Source organism: Giraffa tippelskirchi, chromosome 1 (assembly GCF_054371585.1).
Source record: "Giraffa tippelskirchi isolate mGirTip1 chromosome 1, T2T-mGirTip1v1.2.pri, whole genome shotgun sequence".
Classification (NCBI taxonomy): Eukaryota; Metazoa; Chordata; class Mammalia; order Artiodactyla; family Giraffidae; genus Giraffa; species Giraffa tippelskirchi.
The window spans coordinates 162,459,428-162,474,887 of NC_137275.1; the positions used below are offsets into that span (position 1 = coordinate 162,459,428).

At 43.7% G+C, this 15,460-nt stretch overlaps 1 protein-coding gene across 4 annotated transcripts in view; it reads right to left on the bottom strand.

Moving 5' to 3' along the window:
- The window catches only part of DMRT1 (doublesex and mab-3 related transcription factor 1), a 97,772-nt gene extending 83,014 nt beyond the window's left edge, over window positions 1–14,758 (bottom strand). For 2 of the 4 annotated variants that reach the window (XM_081504078.1, XM_081504071.1), the window contains exons 1-2: window positions 14,264–14,758; window positions 10,529–10,712 (exon numbers count right to left, since the gene is read on the bottom strand). In XM_081504078.1, the coding sequence (XP_081360204.1) occupies window positions 10,529–10,712; window positions 14,264–14,611 (532 nt within the window). In that variant the 5' untranslated portion in view covers window positions 14,612–14,758. Of the gene's footprint in view, window positions 1–10,520; window positions 10,713–14,263 lie in introns of all 4 variants that reach the window. The other 2 variants (XM_081504062.1, XM_081504055.1) reach the window with 1 other exon arrangement.
- Window positions 14,759–15,460: the final 702 nt, after the last annotated feature.

Below are 15,460 nucleotides of genomic sequence, written 5' to 3' on the forward strand. Positions count from 1 at the left end.
CTCCCCCTTCAAACCCCACTCCACACAGCAGGAGAGACCTCTGAAGAGAGTAAATCACATCACAGCACTCACCGCTGCAACACTCCGATGACTTCCCACGGCACTCACCATAAAATCCCAACTCCTTCTGTGGCCTCCAAGGGCTAGTGAGTTGTGGCCCCCAACTATGTCACCCTTGCTCTCAGCACTGAGCATTCCAGCCTGCATCCTGCTCTGAGTGCCGTCTCACCCCGCAGTGCCTCCTGCCTGGAGGGCTCTTCCTCCATACCACAATGGCTCACTGTCACTCAGGAGGAGCTCGGATTTAATCTCCTTCGAGGGGCCCTCTTTCCCTAACCACCCTGTCAATGCCATGACCCCTGCACACACATGCATCCCATCACTCTGTCTGTCTCCACAGTGCTCATACTTTCTGAAAGCATCTTGCTCACTCACTGGTGTACCTGTTTATCCACTGTCTCCCCTGCTAGACGTGCAAGATCCACGAGACAGATGTTTTAGGCACTAATGTATACCCCAGGCCTAGAAAAGGGTCTGACCCAATGCAGTCATGTAATGAATATTTGTTGAATAAATGAAAAATGAAACAGGTGGAAGAAAGGGAAAAAGGGAGGAAGGGACTCTGGCTCAAACAGTCGACTTATCAGCAAAGATGAATTCAACTCAGTTCAGCAAACATTTACTAGTGTTAGATGGATCCCATATGCTTCCCAGAATTACTGCATATACTGTATTTTGGATAAACCCTCAATTGCAGGACCAGAGTAAAGGGTGATGCAAAAATAGGGAGAAGCTTTATAAATGCTGAAATCAATACCAAGTCAGCTGGGAGCATACAATGGACTGAGCTGGCTCTGGGTGTCTGAAGCATATCTGAGAACTCTCACTGCCAATAAACATCAGAAAATATGTTATTACTTGAATACTGAATTGACACTTCCTTCTGACAACAAACCAGCTACTTATAGCCTATTTTAAGAGTTTCTTGTGCATGTTTTTCTGAAAAGTATGCTTGGTGGTATTGTACACCAAGACGGGATTAGTGATTGTAAACTCCACCAATAGACACTTCCTTCTGACAACAAACCAGCTACTTATAGCCTATTTTAAGAGTTTCTTGTGCATGTTTTTCTGAAAAGTATGCTTGGTGGTATTGTACACTAAGACGGGATTAGTGATTGTAAACTCCACCAATAGACATGAGAGACCAGAGGAAACTGCGTCTGAAATACAATTTGGTTCAGCAAATTTGGTCGTCACATTGAATTTTTTTATAAGTTGAAAAGTAAGACACCTTTAGGTTGAGACAGAAATTCAGACATGCACTTACAGAGTTGCTTGGGACCATTGCCAAAGGAACCATGACTAGTCAAGAACCAGTGAGACAGCAGCCAGAGCCCCCAGGGGCCCACAGCACTTCACAGAGCATTTCTAGGCTCAGAGTCCAGATCACCTGGCAGAGGTACAAAATTCACAGTATCGCGCATCAGGCCTTACCCTGGGTCCCCTTCCCAACTGGCCTAGAGTTAAACTTTATACTAGAGTTTAAAACTCCTCATTAACCCAGAGGCACAGATTAGACTGGTGTATGGGCTTCCCTGGTGGCTCAGCTGGTAAAGAAACCACCTGCCATGCAGGAGACCCAGTTTGATTCCTGGGTTGGGAAGATCCCTTGGAGGAGGGCATGGCAACCCACTCCAGTATTCTTGCCTGGAAAATCCCCATGGACAGAGGAGCCTGGCAGGATACAACCCATGGGATTGCAAAGAGTCTGACACAACTGAGCAACTAAGCACAGCATATGAACAAGGACAAGAAGTCAGCAATAAAGCAAAAATTGCAGACCTGGGATAAGGAAGAAAGGAAAGAACAGATGTTGACAAGATAAAAGCAATCATCTCATGTGAGTCTACAGGTGATTCCAAAGGCCAAGAAAGCCAAGCTAACAAAAGAGGCTGTGTTCAGCAAAAGGGTCGTGAGAGGGAGAGAACGCGGAGCTCTCACTGTAGATTTAGACTTTCGGTTTGGGAAGATAAATCCTAGAGAAGGATGGTGAGAATGGTTGCACAACAGTGTGAATACACTTAATGCCACTGAACTGCACACTTAAAAACAGTTAAAATGGTCAATTTTATGTTGTGTATTTTGCCACAATAAAATATTTCAAAAATAAATTAGCTAGTAAAACAATACATGAGACAGAAAGGCATTCACAAGATCCAAAGAGCAGTGTGTGGCTGAGGGGGTGGTCAATGGACAGGATCCCTGAACCAGCAGATAACCAGGAACCCAAGGGTCAAGGACTCGGGGCGACACTGTGGAGCAGACAGGAGAAACAGCTGACACAGATAAGCTTTCTGACATTCCAAAAGTCTCCTATGGCAGCAAATGCAAGGCTGTACAGCACTACAACAATACCTTGCGTTACCACCTATAAAAGTTTTCCAATGCTATCAACAGCTATGACAACCTATGTACTACCTTCTTCTCATTGGTAATGTGAAGAACAGCTGTCTGCTCTCCCCAGCTCTCAGGTTTCTCTTCTGCTTTCCACAGGAGTGATGGCAGTTTTCCACTTTCAGAAACCCAAAGATAAAAATTATTCTTGCTAAGTTTCTAGGGCAATAGAATTCCCTCTCCCTTGTTCTGGGGAAATGCTTGTCACTCAGGGTCTAGAAAGTTGCTTAAAGCCCTTCAGAAACAAACCAACATTTCTATCAGCCAATAATACAACAAAGAAAACCTGTCACCAGGTTCTTCTGTGGTTTAATTCCTCAAATGCTACTCCTTTCACTATAAAATATATGTGATAGTGGGGGAAAAGAGGAAATTTTTTAAAGGCAGTATTAACATATTAATATTTCTAGTGATAATAAGATGCAGTCCCAGAGAATCCTCCGTGATCTAAACTTCTGGTCACCAAAGACTCATTGACTGGGATTTGTATCTTTATAGTTTCTGCCAGGATGAAGGCATGCTACCTTTTAATTTTAAAAAACTTTAGCATGAATTTTCTGAAGCTCTCACACACTGCTGGTGGGAATGTAGTAGAAGAGTGCAGCCTCTTTGGAAAACACTCTGACAGTTTCTCAAAAGGTTAAACATAGTGTTATCGTGTGTGCATCTGCTAAGTCACTTCAGTCATGTCTGACTCTTTGTGACGCTATGGACTGTAGCCTGACAGGTTCCTCTGTCCATGGGATTCTCCAGGCAGGAATACTGGAGTGGGTTGCCATTTCCTCCTCCAGGGGATCTTCCCAACTCAGGGATAGAACCCACTTCTCTTATGTATCCTGCATTGGCAGGCAGATTCTTTACCACTAGCACCACTTGGGAAGTGTTACCATATGCCTCAGAAACTGTGCTCTTTTGAATATACTCAAGAGAATGAAACATATATTAATACAAAACTGACACCAAAATGTTATGGAAGCATTGCTCATAATAGCCAAAAAGTGTAAGCAACCCAAAAGTCCATTATCTGATGAATTAAAAAACTCACCATATCCATACAGTGGAGTATTGAGTTTTTAAAAAGGAATAATAAATATTAATACAGGCTACAATAGGGGTAAATCTTGCAAACATCAGGCTAAGTAAAAAAAGTCACCTATGACCCCAGTGTAGGAGCAGATAGAGATGACTACTAATGGGTAGAGTTTCTTTTAGGAAGAGATGAAAATGTTCCACAATTAGATTACAGAGATGGTTGCATGGCTCTGTGAATTTACTGGAAAAAAAAAAAAAAGCACTGAATTGTACACTTTAAACAGACAAAGTATATAGAATATGAATTATACCTTAGGCTGTTAAACTAATTTGAATTTTTAGGCATTTAAAAAATCAGAAACACTTAAAAATATCCCCCAAATTGCAGATTGATCAGTGACTTTACATCGTATCTGTAGGTCGGTTCATGATCACTAACACAGTGTTTTAAAACAAAATTTCAAATTTAACCATCATTATTAATTTATTCAGCAAAGGTTTACTGACCATGTACTACAAAGCCAGGCACTGTACTATGCACATAAGTTACATGATGACTAAAATGGAATCCCTGCCCTTAAGATTACACTTTCACAATGGAGACAGAAGTGCAAACAAGTCACAAGCTTCTTTTGACTTTTACATATGCTGTTATAAAACTAATTTGTTATTGTACAGCACAGGAAAATACAGTCATTATTTTCTAATAACTTTAAATGGAGTATGATCTATTAAAATACTGAATCACCATGTTGTACACCTGAAATTAGTAATACTGTTAAGTCAACTATACTTCAACGGAAACTAATTTATAACTTTAAACCCCCTGTATTTACCTTTTTTGATGGCTCCAAATTTTCATTCTAGCCAAGACAGACCAGTAGGCTACTTCCCATATATTTTGTTGTCAACTTCTTTATAGAAATACTGTCTATGGAGAATTTCTATCAGGTCAATTAACTGTTATATTTGACATGTAAATAGAGACTGCCCTTAGAATGAATAAAATTGATTGAGATGTTATTTAAAACACTAGGCTATCAAAATGATCAGTACCATTAATCTTAAGGGTTTTCTTTCATTCAAGCTTCCTATTCTTACTTCAGTTTTAGGAGACTCATTTCATTAAACATCTTGGAAATTTCTTGGACTCTGAAAATAAAATTGGGGAATACTTTTATCTGAAGGCCTTTTTAAACTCAATTTCTACATCTTCCATTCTGCTTGAAATTGAGCTCTGTTTAAAATCAAATGGAGCTCATCTCATGTAAGTGGCCAGAATCCTAGAAATATCGGCTCTCAAGATAATTTGGGTAAAATGTTTTGGTTTTTCATTTGAAATGCTTCTTTCTGTGCAACATGGAAAGTGCAAAGATAAAAACTGAAATACTTTAAATAACTCCATAGAAGATTTTTAGAGCAGCAAAACTACTTGGTATGATACTATAATAATGGATACACACCATCATTTATTCACAGAATGTACAACACCAAAAGTTAACCCTACTGTACACTATGGACTCTGGGTGATGGTGGCATGTCTGTATCGGTCATCAGTCATAACAAATGTACTTTTGGTGGGGGATGCTGATAATGGGGGCACTGTCTACGTGTGGGGGCAGGGGATGTATGGGCAATCTCTATACCTTCCTCTAAATTTTGTTGTAAATCTGTAACTTCTCTAATGAATAAAGTTTATTTTTAAAGAAACTTAAATAACTCAACATCTTCAGTTGTTAGTTCATCAGTCATTTCTTACTGGCAAAAAACTGCATGGGGACATTATTCCATTTTAAAACTACCACATTGCATGTTGGTACAGCATTTGAGCCCTTAGAAAGCACACAACCAGGAAGGCATGTGCTGCCTACCGAATGAGTTCTTTCTCTGTGCTGAAGAGCAATTACTGCTAGCTAGAGAAGAGAAGTGAAGGAGGGTGTCCTGTCATTATCAGACGCAGACCTGGCTGACCTAACAGGGGAAAGGTGAGTGAAAGCAGGCCACAGGTCACAGGCACTGGGCAGTGGGGGAAGACCTGAGATGGCAGGAGGTGGCTCAGTATGGGGGAGTGTGAATTTGAGTGTGTGTGGAAGCCCAGGGTGCTCCAGAAGGGAGGGCCCCAGGAGATAACATTCAGGTTCTCACTTACAAAGGACATATGCCAAACCAAATTCTCTACAATGCAGCCCTTCATCTGACAGCTCTGCACAGAAGAGCCGAGAATTATGGAGACTTTAGCATAAGCTCTAAGTAAAATGGCCTTCTACTTGCTGCATAGGAGGCTAAGGAAAAGCAAAATACAATATGAAATAAAACAGGAAGGAGCCCACATGTCAAAGAGGAGGAATGCTTATGAGATTTTTTTTTCAAGTCAGCTGATAACTTTCAAAATATATATATGAATATATTACACATATTATGCTCATGAGATTTTTTCAAGTCAGTTGATAACTTTATATATGTGTGTGTGTGTATAGCTAAAATTTAAAAAGTAAAACCACAGAAATAATGCTGAAGTTATTATTAACTCATTGTCATTCATAACCAAAATTGCTCACCTTTTTTTCTGGATGCCTCCAAAATGGCTGGAAAGAAATCATTTGTTAATTGATAGTATACCTGTTAGCATATCTGATCCTGTTAATATAAAAGATAGCAAGGGACAGTGCATTTCTTCAAAACGTTGTTCCTTCACAGTGTTACCCACAATCATAGAATCTTTTATACCTATTGTTGGAGGAATCATCCGGCAGTGTTTTGATCTAGCTTAGCCAATCTTCAGCTAAGGATCGCAGAGACTGTGGTAAGTTAACTTGCTCAGAGGGATCAGCTCTTCAATAGATGAAACGACAATTCAGCAAATTCAATTTCCTTCACAGTGGCCTCAGGATTCAGCCAATAATCTTGGCAATAATTCTTGGGCACTTTCAGGAGCCAAAAGGAGATAACTAAGAAGGCTCAAGGACATAAACATCTACTGGATTTCACTAAGCCACTGCCCTTGCAGACACTCAACATCATGTATTAGAAAGAGAAAGTGAGCAACTTGACCCCTTGTGGGAGCCAATTAGTGGGCTGTACTGTTCCATGACAACTACAACTTTCACCTTTCACAAAATAACTGCAAGTCCTAGCCTTCCACATTGATATAACGGAATACCAGGCCATTAAAAAATGCCATGGTTTTAAATAAGAAAAAAAAACTACACACAAGTGGGAGCAATATACTCCCTCTATATTAAATATATATATTATATATATACATATACACACACACGAAAACAACAGACAGACACGTAAAGCTTACACCTGTAATCCTGGGGTAACAAACAGAAGACCCATAAGTTGGGGATTGGAATGTAGTTATTGAGTATGTTTTTGTACTCTATAAATGTTTACCAACTCCTGCATAAAGTTAAATGTTATTTTAAAGAAATTCTTACCTCTAAGATGTAATATTAGTTACATGTTTGTCAGAAGCATACTATGTAGGGTAGGAAGTTGGACACCACATGTACTACATAAAACTTCAGGAACATCCTTCAATCTGTCTTGTCTGTTTCACTCTCTCTCTCTCCCTCTCTTCCCCCTTCCCACCCTCCCTTCACTGCCTTGTCTATCTCTCTCTTTATATTTATATAGTTTAAGTCTACTGGCATTTCTGCTTTTCTCTTGTTCATGTCCCAGTTCAGAAGTTCCTGATCCCAACTGCAAGAGCTTTGGTGGAAGTCCTGTGAGTGATGATGATGGACGAGGCTCCTGCCCTGCTGAGATAGCTAAGCTGGTTCTGGAGGGCCATCTTCCCAGACAGGGAAAGCCTCCTGCCCTCAGCTGAGCCCAGGGCACCACACACCACTGGCTTCCACACTCCCTCCCTTGGAGCACTGGTTCAAGACTCTGAAATGACTCCAAGGTCCATCAGCTCCAGGAGCAAAGAAGGGAATCTGGTCACATCCTCCTTGAACCTTCTGTCATGCTCTCCTGCTGCTTCTATTTGTAACTTTCCCTATCACCACTCTGAAATGCCCTGCAAGAACTTCTTGGTCATTCTGAACTCCATCTAGCCTGAAATCCTTCAAGGCTTCACCATGTTGGGGTGTAAAATCAAACTCTGACACCCCTTTCCATGAAGTGCAATGTGGGATACAGCAGGGTAGGCCAAGTTCACCCATGGTTCCCAACGAAATGCCCAGGACTAATGCTGATCCATCACAGGCCTGTCCCTGTATTTCTCCCTGTGAACACCAATGGCTGCAGTTTTCTGTGCCAGCTGAGAATGGTGCTGCCCCTGACATGTTTCGATTTGCCCATAAGCCCTAAATCCCATGTGAGGATTAAACCATAAACTCTAATCATAACCGTCTATTTTCCAAAAAAACACAGCAACTATTCCCACAGCCTCCCTTCACAGGCAGGTGGCAAATCCGTGGGCTCTGGGATGGGACAGACCTGGACTGAATCCCAGCTCTACTCAGCTCTATTCTGGGGCAGTTTCCTTACCACCGGTTTCCTTATCTGTAAATAGGAATAATAATTCCTACTTCATAAGATGTTTGTGAACATCAAATGAGCTACTCCCCTCTGTACTCCTCTGGCACCCCCCACCGCCATCCCCATATCAGACCTCCAGCTGAATCCACCAGGTCTGCCCTAACCCGATATTATTTTCTGGTAATTAGATACAGCTTAAAATCCCGAAGTGCAAGAATCATATTTCTGATTGATGTACTCCTTCCTTCCTATGAAAAGGAAAGTTCTGAAACTGCTATAAATGTATTTTATGCACAACCAAGCTAAAACAAGAAAATAATACCATTCCTTTTGTTAGCTAGAGATTCTGTAGCCCCAGGAACACACCCAGAGACAGGTACGCAGACACACCTACCTGCAGCAGGTAATGTAACTCTGTCTCTCACCTGTCTTCTTTGGTGCTCTCTAATCTTCTTCTTTATAGGAGTCAAGACTCTGAGGATCTTAAAAAGCCTCAAAGAGCTCATCCTTCATTTTTGAGAAGAGGAAACGAGACCACCAGAGAGCTTAAGTGACTTGTCTGAAGTTGCACAGCTAGTTAATGACAACTAGGCAGCTGACAACTTTAGCCCAGTGATTAAGCACAGCAAACTAACTCATGAAAGGTTTACTTAAAACTTACTCCAAGGTTACATTTCATGGAGTCTTAGAAGGCTCAAGATTCTGTGAATCTCAGCGGGTATGTTTAGTATGAAATATGTCTTTATATTTGCCAATGGGATGTCACAGATCCTAGTTTTGTGAGTTTCTTAGAGCCCCTGCATTTTAGACCAGTGCCATTAAATGGAACTTTGTGAGAAATGGAAGCGCACGCTATCCAATATGGCCGGCTTTAGCTACATATGTGCCTGTTGAACATCTGAAATATGACTAGCGCAACTGAGGAAATAAATGTTTAAAATTTTTCATTTTATTTCTACTGTTGTAAAATACATGCAACATAAAAACAAACATCTTAACCATCTTTAAGTGCATAGTTCAGTGAAACAAACTACATTCATGATGTATTGCAACCATCACCATCATCCATCTCCACAGCTCTTTCCATCTCGTAAAACTGAAACCCTATACTCATTAAACAATAACCCTCTATTCCTCTCTCCCCCCGGCCTGTGACAACCACCAATCCATCTTCTGTCTCTATGATTTTGACGACTTCAAGTATATAAGTGGAATCATACAGTATTTGTCTTTTTGTGACTGGTTTATTTCACTTAGCATAATGTCTTCAAGGTTCATCCGTGCTGTACCATGTGTCAAAATTTCCTTCCTTTTCAGGCTAAATTTTTTTTTTTTTTAACCACATTTTGCTCTTCCATTCATCTGTAGGTGGACACTTGAGGTGCTTCCACATTTTAGCTATTATGCATAATGCTGCTATAAACATGGATGTAGAAATACCTCTTTAAGATGCTGTTTTCAATTCTTTTCAGTATGCACTCAGAAGTGGAATTGCTGGATCATGTAGTAATTCTATTTTTAACTTCTGAGAAACCATCATACTGTTTTCCATAGAAGCTGTACCGTTTTACATTCTTACCAACTGTGCACAAAAGTTCCAATTTTTCCACATCTTCACCAATATTGTTATTTTCTGGTTTTTTGATGCTAAGCATCCTAACTGGTGTGAGGTGGTACCTCATGATAGTTTTGATTTGCATTTCCCTAATGACTAATGCTATCAAGCATCTTTCCTTGAGCTTTCTACCACTTGTATATCTTCTCTGGATAAAAGTTCTAATTTTACTTCATTGTAATTAAATTTAAGTAGCCCAATGAGGCTAGGGGCTTCCATGTCGGACAGTGCAGCTCTAGAGCACCATGACTCTTGAGGTCATTTACACATCCAGTGCAGTAAGCACTGTGAGATTTTGGAGGCAGATAGATTAATTCAGATACTTTCTAGTTTGACAGGTGTAGCCAGTCACTAAAACTTTTTATACCTCAATTTTCACATAGTATAAAATAGAATTAACACTTCCTTCTTCTAAGAATGAAATGAATCAGCATACATCTAGCACCTGGTATAATCTTAGTGCATGAGAGAGAATTTAAGCCAATGAGACATGCCTCGCCTCAATTCCAGTGTCCCCTGAAACTCAGAACCTAGTATCTGTCTTTTTTAGATATGTTCCCCAAGTGGATTGTAGTCCTTCCCAGAGAAAGGACTTTCAGGAAACAAGGATCTTTGGCTCCCACCAGGAGGATCCCGTGAATGGAAGGGGCTGACTGAGATGAATTCTGGACTAATTTCTCTGGCATTCTGTGATTTTGACTCTGTCCAGATTCAGCCTTGGGAAAAAAAAAACAACGGGAAAGTGAAGCTCTCGAACTTCTGGTTCTAGAATTCAGGCCCACCTCTTTTGTGAGGCAGCCAAAACAGACCTTCAGAGGGAGGATCTTTTAAGAAACCCTCTAAGCTCTGCATGTGCTTTGGGGCTCAGAACCAGCCTGAGGCTCTGTCTCTGTGGCCACACCTTTCTTCCCTCCAGCTGGCCCACAGGCTTACCTGAAGCTGCTGAGGTGGGGGTGCTGGCCGGTGGCGGCTGCGGGGAGCTGCTGCTCTCAGTCATCAGGCATGGGTTGCTGCCATTGTTCTCTCTCTTGACCATCATCTCAGCCGTGCTGGGCAGCGGAATGGGGTGACTGATCCCCAATTCCTCTTCCTGGGCCTGCTGCCGTCTCAGGGCCACCTGGAAGCACAGGGCAGTGTGTCACCTCCAGCACCCCAGAATCACTCCTACAGCTTTGCCAAAACCATTGAAGCCCCACCCACCCCAGACATCTCCATCCATTACCTCCAGGGATGAGGTCTGAGAATCCCTCACATCTTTTTTTTTCCCCCTCATTTTTTTTTTTAATAAATTTATTTATTTTAGTTGGGGGCTAATTACTTTACAATATTGTAATAGTTTTTGCCATACATTGACATGAATCAGCCATGGGTTTACATGTGTTCCCCCTCCTGGACCCCCCACCCACCTCCCTCCCCATCCCATCCCTCTGGGTCATCCTCATTTCTTTTTATAGCCACCCAGGTAACTCTGATGTGTAGCCAAAGCTGAAAAATGGTTGAGAGTCAGAGGTCCTTTAGAGCTTTGAGTGAGTGCTCAAAAACGTCAATAAACAAATGTGTATGCAGACCAGGAGGAAAGACTGGATGAGAAAAAGCTGCAGAATCAGCAGAGGAATTCAACGTGAAGAGCAGAAGCCAGCACTGACAGATTAGGAAGTAAGGAGAATGGATCACTCACTGCCTCCTTCCACAAATATGTAAAAGGCTGCTGTATTAGGAACCACACCCAGCAAGATACAGTAAGATTAGATTAGATCCCAAGGTACTCACCGTTTAAAAGGAGAGACAGGAAGCAAACATGCAATTACAATTCAAAACAAATGATGAACCACCATAGGACAGGCACAAAAAGGGCTTTTAAGTGCAAGGATGAGCGGAGGTGGTACTGGAACAGGGTGGTGAAAAGCAGCATGAGTAAAGACTGCCGGGCAAGGATGAAGGGGCAGAACTACCCCCAACATGGGAGCAGGGTAGACAACGAAGGCAGGGGCTGCTCGGGAAACCCACAGAGCCCTATTCTGGGGGGTGGAGAGATCGTGGAGGGAAGGAATGGGGAAAAGGGGGCTGCAACATGGTGTTGAAATCCCTGGAGAGAGAGGAGGAGGCGGAGATGGAGAGAAAAGGAGAAAGCAGGTGTGATATTCCCCAGTGGGAGCGGGAAAGGACCCAGCATACCTAAGACACTCCTCGTGGTCCCTCTTCTTTTAACTAACAGTGAAAGGTTGAAAAGTTGTGTCAAAAAAAATTGTATTTTGTTTACAAGTAACAAAAAAGGCAGACTTTCTGTTGAAACTGACCACTGGTGATAATGGAAACTGACCACTGGTGATAATGGAATGAGAAAGGGAAGCACCTGTACCTCAGAGGCTGAAATACAAGCCAAAAAGTTGACATCAAAATGGTGAACCAGAAGCATAACTACGATTTACAGACTGTTTTAGGAAAACTGTAGTCTAAATTTAGAAAGATGATTAACTTGGAAATAATTTTACTCCTAACAAGAGGAGTCTTCAACTTTAAAAAAATCTTTTAATTATCAATTAAGATTAAATAATTAAGTTTAATTCTTCAATTTTCTATTATTAACCAAGTTTAGAACCAGAGTATTAAGGATTTGACCACAAATGTTTAAAAGAATACCCATGAACTTGTGAAGTATGCCAATCCAACAAAAAAGTGTACTTTAAGCCCTGGTTTACACAAATCTCACACATGCACACCACATACAGAGTATTACATAGTTCATAAGCTAAAAACACTTTTACAAAGACCTCTCAAGGGCTCTTAGGAAATGCTATTTAAATAGGGAAGGTGAGGCAATTGATTTAAAATGCAATTATTTTAGAGTCATATTTAAGATTAATTTCAAACTATTTTAGAATGATTAAAAATGGCTGTTACATGGTTGTTTAAAGGATTTCACTCAGCACAGCACAAGCCTTCTAGTGTGGAAAACACTGAAGTTTTATACTATTAAAATAATTTTGGTTCCTTTTGTTTTTAACATAGAGAACAGCCTCCTTACAAATTAGTACTCCTACTAATACAGCTTATTCAAACTTAATGGCCCTACCTGGATGCATATTTTTATTACATTTTGAGAAAAATCCCCCTCCCAAGCATACTCTCCACACTAAATATTTAAAGCCAACAGTTTAAAATATTCAGAAAAAACTTTTCTACCTACAAGAAAAATTAAATGTCATAAGTTTTTTTTCAGTAAGTTCACTGTGATGCATTTAAATGCTATATTCAGTGTATTCTTTTCATCCACTACAGATTAAAATAAAAACCAAAAAGAAACCAAGTAAAACAACCTGTATTTCCATGACTACCCTCGCAGTCTGAGAAGACCAAATCTAACTATTTTAAAACTTTTTTTTAAAAAATGGGTGTATATAAAAAGCATAATCTCTAAGCATGGTGAAGTTCTGTTCAAGGCTCTTACTGATATCTTTTTCAGCGGAGGATATTTACCCGTTCCTAACCAAAAGTAGCACGTCGTTAGTAAACATTTCTTTGTAATATTTCATTGTAAATAACCTGTTTTAAAAGGATGGAACAACTTTTAGCTGGAAAGAATGCGTATTATTCTCTTCTAAAAATTCTTTTAGGATACCAACGACTTTATTTCTGTTAAGGTACAAAAGTACTGCCCTGCTTAGGACGCTTTAAAAAACACACACACACACCAAGAACAGCAGACAAAACCTCAAACGCTTGCATTTTCTCCTCTGCGTAGACGTTTAAAATTCTTAAGTATGTTTTAAAACACACTCAAAGTAACCTGTACTTGAATATCTTTGGTCGAGACAGCAAACTTTAAAGCGCAAATGAAATTTCCCTAGTGCTCAAAATGGCTGAGACGCTCAGCCACGATCCGCCACGGCGAATACGAAAAAGAGCGCCAAAAGCACGGCGAGGACCACGCCGCGCCGGCGTCCGTTAGGACGACTTTTCCAGAAAAGCAAAGCCTCCCGCCGCGACGCGTTATCCGCAGAAGCTGCGGCCGGCCGGGTCTCGCTTCGCCCTAACCAGCACCCTGAGAAAGAAACGTCCAACACCCTCACCCCCTAATTATAAGCGCACCTCCCTGCTCGGGGCGGAGTCAGGGATCCCACAAAACCCCGAGGGGGCAAACCCCCCAACTCTGCTCAGAGAGTGAGGTCGGAGGCCCAGGGCTCCTCGAAGGGGCGAACACCACAACTCGCTGCTGGAGGGGGGTGGTCAGAGATCCCGGGGACCGTTTCCCCAGCAGCGCGAACCCCGCAACTCTCTGCTGGAGGATGAGTTTAGGGATCCCGGGGACTCCCAAGCACAGCGAACCCTACAACTCTCAGCTAGCTCTGAAAGAGGAAGTCAGACAGCCAGAGGATCCCCGAAGGGGCGAACCCCACAATTCCCACTGGGTCAAGGACCCGGGGCTTCGGGACCCGAGTGAACCCCGCACCTCCCTGGCTACGCCTGCGGCATCGTAGACGAGTCCAGGCCCTCGGAGCGCGGCGTCCGCGCGTGGGGAGAACCCCCGGCCCCGAGCGCGCAATGGCTGTCCGCAAGCACCGCCACCTTCCTTCCGAACCCGCGCGCCCCACGTGGCGCCCCCGGGACCCGAGGGGCTTTACTCGAAAAATTCGGGGCTGAAGCCCGGTTCCGGACGCCCGCACTCACCTGTGCGGCCATCACGCGTTGTCTCTCTGCGATCAGGTTGCATTTCTTGCACTGGCAGTCCCGCCACATGCAGAAACGCTTGTGGCCCTTGAGCGGCGACGCGTAGCCGTGGTTGCGGCACCGCGCGCACTTGGGCAGCCGCGGAGACTTCTTGCCCGAGACGGCGCCCATGCCGGACGCTCCCGAGCCGGAGCCGCCGCCACCGCCACCGCCGCCGCCGCCAGTGGTCCCGAGCTGCGCCCCGGCCGCTTTGCCGAAGCCCCCGGCCTTGCCCTGCGGTGGTGCCCCCGGGGTGTGCGGGGCCTCCGACGGCGCGGAGGGCTTGCTGTACGCATCATCGTTGGGCATGGTGCCCCAAGTAGAAGCGCAGACTCTCCGGTAGCTGCAAGGGGGGCACCCGGCCGACGGCGAGGCTGGCGAGGAGGAGGCGCAGAACGCGTACGTTCTGCAGCCGGAGGTGCAGCTGGACTGGCGAGGTCGAGACTCGCAACGCCCAAAGAGGTGGGGGGTTGTGCCCTTTTTGCGCGCGCGCGCGCGCGGCACAGAACTTTTGGATACTTTTCAGAACGTTCCCGGGACTGCCTGGGCGGGAGAGAGCGCTAGGGAGCGCCGTCACGCCCACCACCCCCCAGTTACTAGCCACCCTGCTCGCGCTGCGTGCAAACTTGCAGGGGCTGCAAACACCGAGGGCACTGCTGGAGGGCTGCTGCGAGCGCACACCTGGAGCAGAGGTGCTCCCCGGGGTGCCCAGGCCGGCTGCCAGAACACCCTGCACCGAGGAAGCTGGGCTCCAGCTCAGCAAAGTAGCTGTGCAGGCTGCTGGGAGGAGGTGCAGACCCGCCTCTGGGATTCTCCCGCTCCCTTCCCCCCCCAGTGACGCCCTTCTGCAAGTTCCATAGGACAGACTTTGGCGGAGGCCAGCTCAGAAAGCAGTTTCTTCCTCATTTAAGATAAGTCTGAGGCTGAAGGCCTGAACAAAGAGAAGCCTCTGCACTTATATCAGCAAATAAAACCCACAGTGGGAGAGTGGGTCCATGTGCACCCCAAATTGGGCCCGTTCTCCATTTGCCTCTTCCTGCACCTGTGTTCACTTGCTCAAGAGATTTCCACCTGCTGGCTGCATATGACTTTCACATATAGAGTTCCAGTCCGTACTTCTCTCTTCAGTGGCTTACAGCTTCTTGCCTTTGAAGCAGC